The sequence below is a fragment of the Peromyscus leucopus genome, chromosome 15 (assembly GCF_004664715.2).
Source record: "Peromyscus leucopus breed LL Stock chromosome 15, UCI_PerLeu_2.1, whole genome shotgun sequence".
NCBI lineage: Eukaryota > Metazoa > Chordata > Mammalia > Rodentia > Cricetidae > Peromyscus > Peromyscus leucopus.
Window position 1 is genome coordinate 28,570,251 of NC_051076.1, and position 12,872 is coordinate 28,583,122.

Here is a 12,872-nt window from a genome sequence, read left to right on the forward strand (position 1 = left end):
GGACACATCTTGGGCCTTCTTGGGAAAACAAAACAGAACAACAAAAAGCAATAAACACCACTCCTCTCCCGCTCCCCAAACAAAACAAAACAAACAAACAAATACGAGGCGAAGCTGCTTCGCCGCTACCAGCAGAACAGACTGCGCCTGGGTCGCTGCGATCCTAGGTCGTCCCGACCATACGGGGAGGCCGCCGGGGCGAAGTTCCCAGGTCCCGGCAAGGCGCTGCGGGGACTTTCACCTGCTGGGCGCGCGCGGGGCGCGGGGCGGACCCGGCGGCGGCGGGCGGGGCTCTGGCGCGCGGGAGGAGTCGGTCCGGGCCCGCCCCGCAGGAGGAGCCGCGGGCTGGCAGCCGATCCGGCGTCTCCGTGACAGGCACCCTGCTCCGCCGCCACCGCCGCCGCTGCCTTTCTTCCTCGTCCCGGGCTGTGCGCGCCGAGCTCGGGATCGGGCTCCGGGTCTAACCCCGCTACGGGCCGTGCGCCCTTCGCTCGGCGTCCCGGTCTGGGGCTCCGTGCCACCCGCTCCCGCCTCCCGGCCGCCCGGCCGCCTCCCGGTTAGGCAGACCTCGGCCACCGAGCTGCTCACACCAGCCGCATCCGCGCCGCCCTTGCCGCTCGGCCCTCTGCTCCGCTCCGGGTTCCCCCCACCTCCCCGCCACTGCCTGGCACCCAGGCTGCCCACTGCACGACCCGGGTCCCCGCCGCCGCCTCGCCTGGCCCCACGGTTCCCTCCCCGGGGTCTCGCCAGCTCTTTCTTGCCGCCGCCACCGCCGCCCCTGGAGCAGCGGGTCCACCGCGGGTCACCATGCCCAGCAAAACCAAGTACAACCTTGTGGACGATGGACACGACCTGCGGATCCCTTTGCATAACGAGGACGCCTTCCAGCACGGCATCTCTTTTGAGGCCAAGGTGAGGGGCCACCGGGAGGGAAGTACCCGAGGGGGCAGGTCTGGGTGGATGGGATGCCAACTGTCCTGGACGCAGAGCAGGTGGGTTAGGCCTTTCTCAGCTCCTGCCCAGAACAGCTAAAAAGAGCACCTGCAAAGTTTGAGGTGCCCTGCCTCACCTCCTTCTCCCACCTGCAGACACCCATCCTTGCCCGCCAAGGCTGGATTGAGTTACTTCCCGGAGAAGCCGGAGCAGCTCAGCCTGGACGCCTGGTTCTTTTGAAAGCTTTTAAGGAAGCGCTGGGTGTTATTTACCTGCTGGGCTTCCACGGGAGGTGCTTTTGGGAGGTGTTTTAAAAGCCTGTTTCCTGACCGGTTTAATTTTTTTTTTTTTTTAATTCCAAGTAGCTGGATCTAGTTGCTAAAGTCACTCCCCAAATGTTTGCTTTCGCACGACTCTTTTGCATGTGCCAGTCATTGGTGTAGTGGTCAGGTGAAAGCCGTGTTCCAGTTTTGTGGTGCGCTGTTAAATCTCAGCAGTGGCTGATGAAGAATTTAGCCGAGACGGCTGGAATTTGCAGGGCCAAGGCCAAAGCCACCCTTGGGGGAGGGGTGGAGTGGAAACGTGCGTGCTGGACCAGCGGTTGTGTCTAAGGCTGGCCATGCTGTAGTGAGTGGTGAAGCACCTCGCTGTGTGTGAGGAGTTCTGGCTTCTGAGACTGCAGTTGGAGTTTCCACGGTGCCCGGGAACCGTGCCTTTCTGTGGAAAGGCTTCTTCTCTTAATTGTGCTCCCGTCCTGTTCCCCCACCTATAACCCAAAGAAAGACGCAGGGATACTCAGCATGCACAGTGTGCTTGTCACCGAGTGAAATTTAGGTGAGCTCTGTATGGACGGGGTGTGGATGGTTTTGAGAACAGAACTTTTGACGCGGGGGGCATACTTGCTCCGATCTCTCTTCTTCGGCGACCACGGGTTAGTATATTGTGCAAGAACTGCCATCAGGTGTCCATTTCCTTCAATTTGCAAAACATCTTTGGAGTGTCAGTTAGGTGCCCAGAGGTCACTTGTGTTTAGAATTACATCCCTTTTTCTCATGCAGATGTATGAATTGGTGAATCATACGCCCCCCCCAAACAACTTTTCTCGGTCATATTTGCTAGAACTAGAGGTACCACCCCTTCACCCCGCAGTTATCCAGCTCTGCCTTGGAATGCAGAGCTGGGTTGCTGAGTATGGCTGGGACCAGAGGGGACCTGTCAGCCAAGATCATATCTCACGTCTCTATCTCAGAATAGATCTGGTTGGCCCAAGATATTCCATGTTTGGGTTCATGTGTGTCTGGGCTTGTGGATTTTGTAAGCAGTTTCTTAAAAGTATAACTTTTCATTATGGTTATGATATAATTTTTTTGCATACATACACACTGAGAAATTGACTTTTGTTTTGTTTGGTTCCCCAGTGCTATATTTTTAAAAATTATTTTTAATTACGTGTCTGTATGTGGTTGTGTGCATGTGAATGAAGGTATCCCCCGGAGTCCAGAGGCATTGGGTCTCCCTGGAGCCCGAGTGACATATACTTCTGAGTTGCTTGATGTGGGTTCTGGGAACTGAACTCTGGACCTCTGCAGAAGCAGTGTGATGGGGCTCGGCAGCCCCATGGGTGCTAGTTTTTAAAGAACTAGGATAAAAAAAAAAAAACTAATCAGATATAAAAAATTTTTTATTCTTACAGTCCTCTACATTTGGTCACAGCTAGGTGTCAAAAACTAATGCGTGTACATACAAATTTCAAGAAAAGTCCAATTCGTAGTATAATCTCCTGCAGTTTAAATGCTGGGGCAGAAGGATTGCCACAAGTTAGTGGCTTTCCTGGGCCACATAGTCCTATCAGAGAAAACCAACCAACCAACCAACTAAACCAAATAGTCTAGTTCTTCCAGCTCGATGTATTTAGGGGACATGTGTCCGTACCCTCATTGAGTGTCTGGGGGATCTAATGAAGTAATTGCAACCAGACCTTAAGAAATACTGGGCTTGAGCTTGCCTTCAACTTTCTGGATCCCCCCTTTTTTTTTCTCTAGTACTAAACATGTAGTTTCTTTTCTGAGCAAATGTCTGGGGGCTGCATAGTGTAGTTTCTATAGTAACTCTGGATTCACAGATAGTGGTGGTCAATAAGAGGAGGAGCCATGGCTGGTTGTGTTCCCAATGCAGACAACACAGTGGGTAGGGGGTTCAGCATTGAGAAGGGTGAGGTGGAGAGAAAGGACGAGGGCAGGTCAGGTGGAACATCCATAGGCAAAGGCTGAGTTTATGGACTGGGTCCTGCCTCCTAGCTCTTTGTAGTTGATGCTAGACTCTGGCATATTCAAATACCATGTCAGCCAAGACCTGCGCAGGGCTGGGAGCAGAAGACCATCTCTCTGTTCCCCCTCTGCTCCCCAGTAAGTGCCTTCTGCAGCTACATCCACCTCTCTATTGAGCAGTGTCTGTCCCTAGAAATGTGCCATCATGGGGATTTCAGGGTTAAGGTCACTGGGCATTTGCTCCTTGTTTTGGAAAAGCACAGACTGTAAAATGCAAATGCATTGTTGCCTTGTTAGGTACCTTGGAAAATGAGCCCAAAACTTCCTCTTCCAAGGGTTGGCAATTTTTCAGAATCAGCACTGGATGGAGTGATTCTCTGGATGTATGCCTCTCATTTTTTCCCCCCAGAGTTCCACAGAGACACAAAGGGTTAGGTGGGATGTCCCTGGCTGAACTTCAGCGTACTTAAGAAACACACATACCTGCCAGCATCACAGTTGGTAGAATGTTTGCCCCGCATGCAGGAACCCCTGGGTAACATCCTCAGCACCACTGTTCCAGGTGTGGTAATGCATACCTGCCATCCCAGCATCCAGGAAGTAGAGGGAAGAGGATCTGGATACCCGAGAGCCCGTCTTTCTGCATGCACCCCACCCCAAATGCACATAATGATGAAGCCCAATCTATATATATGTTTTCACCTGCAAGTCCTCATTTAAATCTTAACACTTTTCTAGCAGATGTGTCTCCATAGGTCTGTTTGTATGAACTAGGATACAGTCTCAGGGAGGCTGCTGCCCGCCAGGGTCCTCACAGCTGCGTTAACAAAGCTACCATTTAAGACTAATGCTTGGACTTTGGACTCTTACATCCTCCTAATGCTTACATATTTGGTAAATTTGTTGTCTTCATTGCATGCTGGTGATGGTTGCTTTGCGTGGGACTTTCACAAAGGCTTTGTGTCGAAACAGGTACATTAGTGTTGTCTGTGTTTCAGGTGGAAAACTGGGAGGTGAGACTCACAGAGCTTTGTTAGTGTCAAACAGTGAAAACTGTTTTGTACCAGTCAGACTTGGGCCACTGTGGTGGAATCCCTGACTCACACAACTTAAAGCAGGATGGGTTCATTTTAGCTCACGGATTCAGAGGTTTCAGCCGATGGTTCTGGTTGTTGGTGGAGGTGGCAGAAAGGAACCCCAGGCCTGTAGATGTAACTGTCTTATTAAATGAAGAGTTGAAAGCCCAAGAGGTCAGAGCAATAGCTAAGAGCTAAAAACCCTTTCTTACCCTTCACTGCTGCTGCTGTCCTTCCCCTCAGAAAGAGACCTACTTCCTGTGTGTCTGTCTTTTTATAGTGATTCTGTTCTGCCTTCTCATTTGTTGTAAACCCAACCACATGACCTCCTCGTCACTGCCTGTCTGTACAGACCTCCAGGTCTTCTATGGTTGATATTGAGATTAAAGGCATGTGTCTCCAATGCTGGCTGTATCCTTGAACACACAGAGATCCACATAGCTCTGCCTCCCAAGTGCTGGGATTAAAGGTGTGCGCCACCACCACCCAGCTTCTGCTATGGCTTGCTATTAGCTCTGACTCCTAGGCAACTTTATTTATTAACATACAAATAAAATCACATTTCAGTACGAATAAACTATCACCATACAGCCCTCTAGGATTGCTCCCACACCTGGCATGCGGCCAGCAGGAGGGCAACACTCGGGTGTGCACTTGCCCACAGAAGCAAACGCTCCGCTCAGTGGAGTGCTCCTTACTGCCCATCATGGTGGTGGGAGAAGCCGAGGGAGATGGTGGTGAGGAGCCTGGGGGCCAGGTCTAGCTTTCAAAGGCATATCCTCATTTCTTCCTTCCTCCAGCTAGGGCCCACTTCCTGAAATTTCTACCACCCCTTAACATAGCGCCATCAGCTGGGGATGAAGATTTCAATACAGGAGCCTATGGTAAACATTGCATTACTAAACCATAATGTATTTATTGAACACTTACATGCCCTTCAGTGTCCCTCCAGGGCATTTGACCCCTGGTCTGTGACTGCCTTACCTACTCCTGAAAGAGTTATTCTCTCCGTATTCCTAGGACACACTGTCTGGACTATGGTCTGATCATCAGAACTGAAAAGCATCTTAGGCATCTGGTATAGACTTGATTTATGGGTAAGGAATTGAGGTCCAGAGGGAAAGTCTTGACCCAAGGTACATAACCACATAGTAACAGAGCCACTGGTAATCTCTGGATACAGTTACCTGTGCCTAACAACAACCTTATGACAGGCTGGGAGCAACAGTTGTGTGTTATGCTCATGAGCCATGGCCTGGGAACTCAGGCAGAGCTTGAATGGACTGCTCTTCTGGTGTACATGGTGAACATTCTGTGGGGTTCTTTTTTTTTTTTTTTTTTTTTTTGGTGAGTAGACTGGAAAGTCCTAGAAGGTTTCACTTACATGGCTGGTGCTTTAGTAGTCCTCAGTGTGGCTGTTGAATCTAATGACTGGCTTATGTTTCTTCATCGTGCAATGGGTCTTTTGTTTGGTAGTTGGTTTTCCGGAGGGCCTGTTGTAAGAAGGAGGGCACTGTTAAGGCTTGGCCTTCTGAGGATTACAGGTCACTTCTGCTATGTTCTGTCAATCACAACTGACTGTAAAGGAATAGAAGTGGACTTCTAGATGTGTGTTTGAGTGTGTGAGCACTTACACACGTGTGTATACATGCATTTGGAGGCCGGGGGCAACCTGGAGTGTTTCTCTGGGTGGTTCATCTTTTTTCTTATATTTTTGGTTCTGAGCCTAGCCTTTAACAGCTGAGCCATCTCTCCAGCCTGTTCATCTTTTTTCTTAAGATCTATTTTTAATTTTATGGGTTTTTTTTTTTTTTGGTCTCTCTCTCGTGTGTGTGTGTGTGTGTGTGTGTGTGTGTGTGTGTGTGTGTGTGTGTGTATGTATGTGTGTGTGTGTATGTATGTATACTACATACATGCAATACCAGTAGAGGCCAGAAGAGGGCATTGAATCCTCTGAGTTATAAACATCCATCATGTGGGGGGCGCTGGGAACTGAATCTGAGTTCACTGCAAGTTGAGCCATCTGTCTAGCTCTCCACCTTGTGTTTTTGAGACAGAGTCTCTCGCTGGGACCTGGAGCTTGCCCAGTGTGCCGGGCTGACTGACTGGCAGCCTCAGCGATCCTCCTCTCTCTGCTTTTGCAGCACTGGATTACAAGCATGTGTCACCATTCCTGGGTCCTGGGGACCTGAACCCAGGTCCTTATGCTTATGAGGCAAGCAGTTTATTAAATGAGCTAGCTCCCCAGTTTCCTAAACCCCACTTCTTAGTGAGGGAGTGTCCAAGTGAAGGGTAAGGACTGCTGGGCTGGTCCTGTTTTAGTCTCCCCGAGGTCTTTGTGTCTGCATCCCTCCGCCCCCTGCATCTGCCACAGCGATGAATGTAGTGTCTTGCGTGTAGGAAATCTGGATGAGTGAATAAATGTAATTCCTTAGCTGTTCCCGGTGACGATCGTCAGGGTCCTCCCTCAGTGGAGTCTCCCACAGAGATGCTGTGTTAGCATCATTCTCCTGTCTACTCCTCTTACTTTAGTCCCGCAGGTCTTGGTCTCTAGTAACTTGAGGCTCTCCTCTGCCATGGCGTCTCTCTTATATTCCTCTCACCTCCAGTTTACACTGCGCTGCTTCGTAGGGAGCTTTTTTTTTCTTTTCTTTTTTTTGTTCCTGAATGAAACGAAACCCCAATGATTGATGTAGAGTTTGAGTTAGAAGGACATTATGTTCCATTTCAGGAATAGGTAATTATCATTTACTAATTTGTCCTTTATGTATGTTTTCATTAATGAATGGATACCCAACCCCCATGAGCACACACAATCCACTGTTTATTTTCTTTACTTTGTTATTTTATGTCATACAGATTTGGTTGGCAAGCTTAGATTCAGGGGTCCATGCTGTGTTTGGCTTCAAACCCTAGCTCGGTCCCTTACTTGCTATATGACCTTATATGAATTCCTTAACATCTCTCATCTGGAAGAGAGGTTTAATGTATCATATGCCCCAGAGGGTGGGTGGGAGGGTGAGGGGAACTGTCTATGTAAATGCCTAGTACAGTACTTGGCACGGAGTGGGTTGCTGTTTTCATTAAATTAAATTCGACAACTTGCAATTTGTTTCTTTGGTTTGGTCTGTGCATGGTGTAATCCACAGAATAGCCTTTTGTCTTTTCTAGAAGTTGTCTTTTCTAACTCTGAGGTCTGGTAACGCATTAACTTCATCATACATGCCTGCTTTTTTAAAAAAAAAAAAAAAAAAATTCTAGCTGCCGAATGACTCTGATTCCTCAAGTTGCAAATCAGACAGCCAGACTGCTGTGTGGGCTTAAAATAGCTGTCAGCTTTCTTAGAAGGGGGTGGGGAAGGGTTAACTAGGTTCTGGTGTAAGCCCCAATCACATTTGTTCCAGCTCTTTAATCCCTGTTATGATTAAAAAATCACAGCATCTTAAGTATGGTGTGTCGTCTGTCTTCACTTGTCTCGGAGTTTCTTGGGTAAATATTTCTTTAAGCAGAGCTAATCTAAGCAGAAGAAGCCTTGCAGCATGGGATTAATTAATACCTTGCGATGCTTACATTTCCCTTTTCAGTTTTTATGCTCAGCGCCATGTTTACTTTCAAACATCAGAGCAGCTGGCTCTGAAGTTGTTTAAAAAGGCACTTCTAGCAAGTTCTGTGCCCACAGAAAGCTGAGTCCCCGCACACCCCTGCATGGAACCCGGCCGGCTCTCTACGGAAGGATTCGAGTGTCCTTTGAGAACTGAGGGTGGTGGCGACAGCCTGCTTAGTCTTACTTTTAAAATTAATTTTGTGTATGCGCTTGTACTTGAATGCGCATAAGCTCAATTAGTGCATCAGATAACAGCTTTTGGGAGTTGCTTCTTGCCTTCTACCCTGTTAAGGCAAGGTTGGTCTTGTTTCTGCCACTTGATGGCATCCTGGTTAGCTGGCCCAGGACCGTGCCGCGGATTCTCCTTGTCTCCACCTCCCATCTCTTTGTAGGTGTGCTGGGATTAGGGATGTGTGCCACCATGGCTGGCTGTTTTTGTTGTTGTTGTTGTTTGTTTTTGGTCAGTTCTGGCAATCAAATTCCTGTCTGAAGGCTTGTGCGGCCATCACTTTTACCTGCTAAGCCATCTTCCTCCTCCCACTTATTCCTGAAGCCACACCCCTTGGAGGCGGGGCTAGTTTAAATGCGTTGAAGGAGACAGAATCCCTACTCTAAGGGTCTATTGGGTGTAAGGAAGTGGCCAAGAAGAGGGCACTTCCCACCAGTGCACCCTGAATTGGGGACATACTGAACTCTGTGTATGTGTCTGTGTTTGGGGAAAGGAAGGAGATGGAGGAGGAACGTACCACACAGACAGTGTCCATGCTGAAATACTTCTGCTGGGAGACAGCGCCTGGTGGGTGCCTGGCTGTACCTTTTTGCCTCTGTTCATTGTAAACTCTTCTGCTTTGGTCTCTGGATGGAAGAAATGTGACTCACATGGAAGCATTTTCTTTATTTTTTGCAAAGAGGAAGATTAATGTCTCTCATGGGCCAAGTGACAGATACCATATTAGCTCACCCCTCTGCTGTTTCCCATAAGCACGCGTAACCTGTCCTGGAACTACATTTTCACACTGGCTCTTAGATGTGTGTGGATTTTCTCTTCTTAATTTGGCAGCCCAGGTTCAACACATACTGGGCACCCATAGCCAATGTTTGGTGGAAACTTTGCCTCCTTCTTCCAGGCCAATTGAATGAAGTTCTCTTCTTGGGGTTAGGTTTGTAGTTTTCTACAGATGAAGGGAATTTTTGCCTGTAGATGCCTTTGATCACTTAAGCAGCTGTTCTCAATCGTTGGCCTGTATCGGAATAATCTGAAATGAAAAAGTAAAGAATAAAGCCTCCAGGCCCAGGCCTGCTGAACTAGCATGGATGACTGTCGAAAGTTCTCAAGGTTGTTCTGATTTGAGTGTATGAGCCAGGGCATTAGAGCATTGTTCCTCAGACACACTGCTAATTGGACTCTCTGGGGGAATTAAATAAAACAAAAGGAAAAACTATTTGTGGCTGATGCTATAGTTTGAGCTTTGGGTCCTCAAAAGGCCCATGTGTTAAAGGTGTGGTCCTTAACCCATGGCACCATGGAGAGGTGGTGGGACCTCTTGGAGGCGGGGCTTAGTAGAATGATTACCGAAGGTTTCTTGATGATGATATGGAAACTCTGGCTCCTTACCTCCTTTCTCCCTCTTTCTGCTTTCTGGCTAGATGAGGTGAGAAGTCCTCCTGGGCCACATGTCCCCACCAGGCGGTACTGTGCCAGCACAGACCTGAGCAACCGTTCAGGCCAGTTGACCGTGGACTGAAGCTGGGACCAGAATGAAGAGCTTTGGATGCCTGTCCTGGGAACAGCAGCAGGCAGAGGCAGGAACACATCTGAAGCTGTGCTTTATTCAGGGGCTGGCAGTCTGTGAGGGTGGCAGTTAAACCCTCCCTCCAGCTGACTAGTTTTTCAGGGAGCGGGACCAAGGCAGTCAGCCAATCCAGAGCCCGGCTCACTCCTCCGATCAGGTGGTCAGCCATGTTTTGAAGACACGAGATGTCTTGGTCTCTTTTGGTATCATCCTTGGGACCTTCTCATTTTCTGCACACCTGCGTTCAGGTACTTTTGGATCATGGAGTCTGGTTAGTGCCTACAGGTCTCGACCCTGTGTTTCTCCAGGTGCCCTCTGAACTGGAGAGTCAGAACAAAGCAGTTATTGGCAGTGCGTCTGTGCTAAACTAATAAGAGCACGTGGGGGCGGATATCCTTGCCGCAATATGAAGTGCAAATGTCTTTCCATTCACCTCATCTCCTATCAAAACCTCTGGCACTGAGAGCCCAAAAGAGCATTTTTTCAAAACAGTTGATTATCTCTGGTATTTTGTACCCAAAAAAGCATTTTTTCAAAACAGTTGATTATCTCTGGTATTTTGTAACAGTGACAGAAAACCGACTAACCTAGCTGAGTAATCCTGGTGATTTTAATTCATAGCACGGGGCTAGTTTGGGGCATTGCGACGTTAGTCTTTTGCTTCTTTGCTGAGACTTGTTTATTTTTTCAATTGTTTCAAGCCCATTCATACTGAGGCATTCCAAGGAGAGCCGCCACCTTGAGCTGGGCGGCTGTTTTATCTTTTCACGTTTGTGGTGAGACTTGTTTGGTTCTTGGGATGGGGAGGCCAACATCACGGAAATGGTTCTTCCGTCCCACTCTTACATGGGGTCTGAGGGGCGACCTCAGTCGTTGGACTTGCACGGCAAGCGTTTTGCCTGCTGAACCCCCTCGCTGGCATCCTAGGCTTCTTACTACAGCAGGGCTTTTGTTTTTGCTTCTGTACCCTACCCCACCCTGAACGGTGCATTTCCACAGTACAGAACAGTGCTGGATATGTTCGAGACAGGCTGCTGATTAGGCTGAGGAGTGAATGGAGTTGGTGCCATTGAATGGACATGGCTTCCCTTCTCATCGTATTTTCTTGGGTACCCTTGTCAGGAGTGGGATCCCCAGCATGGCTCTTTTTTTTTTTAAATTTTATTTAAATTTTATGTATGTGGGTGTTATACCTGTACATGCCTGGTACCTGTGGAATCCAGAAGAGAGCATTGGTTCCCTAGCTGCGAGCTACCATGTAGGTGCTGGGAATAGAACCTAGGTCCTTTAGAAGAGTAGTCAATTTTCTTTTTCTTTTCTGTTTTCCCCTTTCTTTCCTCTTCCTTCCTTCCCTCCTCCTTCTCCTTCCCCTCCCCCTCCCCTCTCCCCCTCCCCCACTCCTCTTCCTTCTCCTTCTCCTCTTCCTCCTACCCCTCCTCCTCCCTTCTCCCCCTCCCCCTCCTCCTCCTTTTTGAGAAAGGGTTTCTCTGTATAGCCCTGGTTGTCTGGTTGTCCTGGAACTCACTCTGTAGACAAGGATAGCCTCAAACTCAGAGATCTCCCTGCCTCTGCCTGGCATTAATACTGGGATTAAAGATGTGTGCCACGTCCCTGCCTGGGCAGCCCAGGAGGGCTGACCCTATTGACAGGGGCGTGGGTGAACTGCCTCAAGAGTGTGAGCATGGTCCTGCCCCTCATCTGCCATCTGGTGGTGTGGGCGGAGGAGAGATGCCTTCTCCTCGTGCCCCTTGATGCCTGTGGCAGGTGGGAGAGCTGGCCCTGAGGTCACCAAAGTGGGAGCGCTGTCCCTGCCCCTCACCAGCTGCAGCACTCGGGAGAGTGGCCCCTCCACCTTGTTTGGGTGACACAGTCGGACTAGCCAAGGAGGTGTAGGTGAAGGAGAGCCAACCCTGAGGATGTGAAAGCAGGCGAACTGGCCCTGCCCCTTGCTCACCCTGCCAGGGCAATGCGGGAGAGCTCTCCCTGGTGGAAGACAGGGCAGAGCTGGCAGGCTGACCGACCCTGCAACTACCCAGGCCCCGAACCAGGATTATGAGTTGGCCCACCCCAACATCCACCCCATCTGGGATCTGCTGGAGTATGTGAAGGGGCCGGTCCTGCAGACCCAAAGCTGCAGGATCTCCACGACACGGGGCAATAACAGGATATCCAAGAGGGCCCACTACACCCAGCTGAGTTACTCTTCTTAACCACTGAGCCATCTCTACAGCTACCCAACATGGCTCTTTTGCAGTGAGCGAATTCTGTCTCCTGTGCCCAGCTCAGTTGTCATCTAAGATGGATTGGTTTTAGTTTACAAAAATGGCTTCCGGGGAGGACGACGTGATGTCTGACTCCCACTCCCAGGCTTTCCCTCGGCAGGGTGGCAAGGAGTTTTATGGCGTGGCTCTCACTTTTCTTCTAAAGGGGAGCCAGTTTGTGATCTGAAGCCCAGCTCTGTTGTGGGAGGCCTAACCTGAGGAGTATCCCAGCTCCATGCTGGTGAGGCTTAGCCCATCAAATACTGGTTTCCCCCTTTCCTCCATCTGTCTGTGCGTTCCTCCTTGAATTGCTATTATAGCATTTGGTTTATAGTCTTGTTTCCTTGTGTGCTTGTGTAGCACAGGCCCGTAGAAACGGTTCTATTTTATGCTTCCCTGTAGCACTGGCATGTGGCAGCTGCAAAGACACATAGAGGTGGCTGGGGGTGGGGGCGGGGGTCAGTGAGGGTCTCGCTCTTTTAGAGTGAAGCCTTTACCCTTAACGCTCTAGAGGTGTCAGGCATCTCGTGACAGTGATGCCTCTTCCTGATTCTTTATTTCCCTTCTCCAAGCAGTAGCTGGAAATTGCTTTTCATTAAAAAGGTGCCCGAAGCAGACACTTGAGGCTACTGACTCACCTCTTCCAAGCCTTGGTGTCTTGGATGTGTCAGCTGGGAGGGCTGTAGCGTTCCCAAGTCCCCATTCCAGTCTGCATTTTCCTTCCTTGATAAGAGCTCAGCAGGAAACTGGGCTTGAGGTCTAGCGTGGAGGCAGGGAAGCATTCTGAACAGGCTGCAGGGCCCATCCCACCTCCTGTTGCGTGAGCGGCCTTAAGTCCCTTCCACCTCCTTGTACCCCAGTCCCCTCACCTGTAAGCAAGGGAGTTGAGGCAGCAGCTGAAGTTTAGAGTGAGGCTCTGAGGTCCTTCCTAGGCCCAC

General features: G+C 49.6%; 1 protein-coding gene across 2 annotated transcripts in view; it reads left to right on the plus strand.

The window, feature by feature from the left end:
- Window positions 1-333: 333 nt before the first annotated feature.
- Window positions 334-12,872, plus strand: part of C15H1orf226 (chromosome 15 C1orf226 homolog) — a 300,724-nt gene continuing 288,185 nt past the window's right edge. For both annotated transcript variants that reach the window (XM_028864336.2, XM_028864337.2), the window contains exon 1: window positions 334-912. In XM_028864336.2, coding sequence (XP_028720169.1) covers window positions 808-912 — 105 coding nt within the window. In that variant the 5' untranslated portion in view covers window positions 334-807. The remainder of the gene's footprint in view (window positions 913-12,872) is intronic.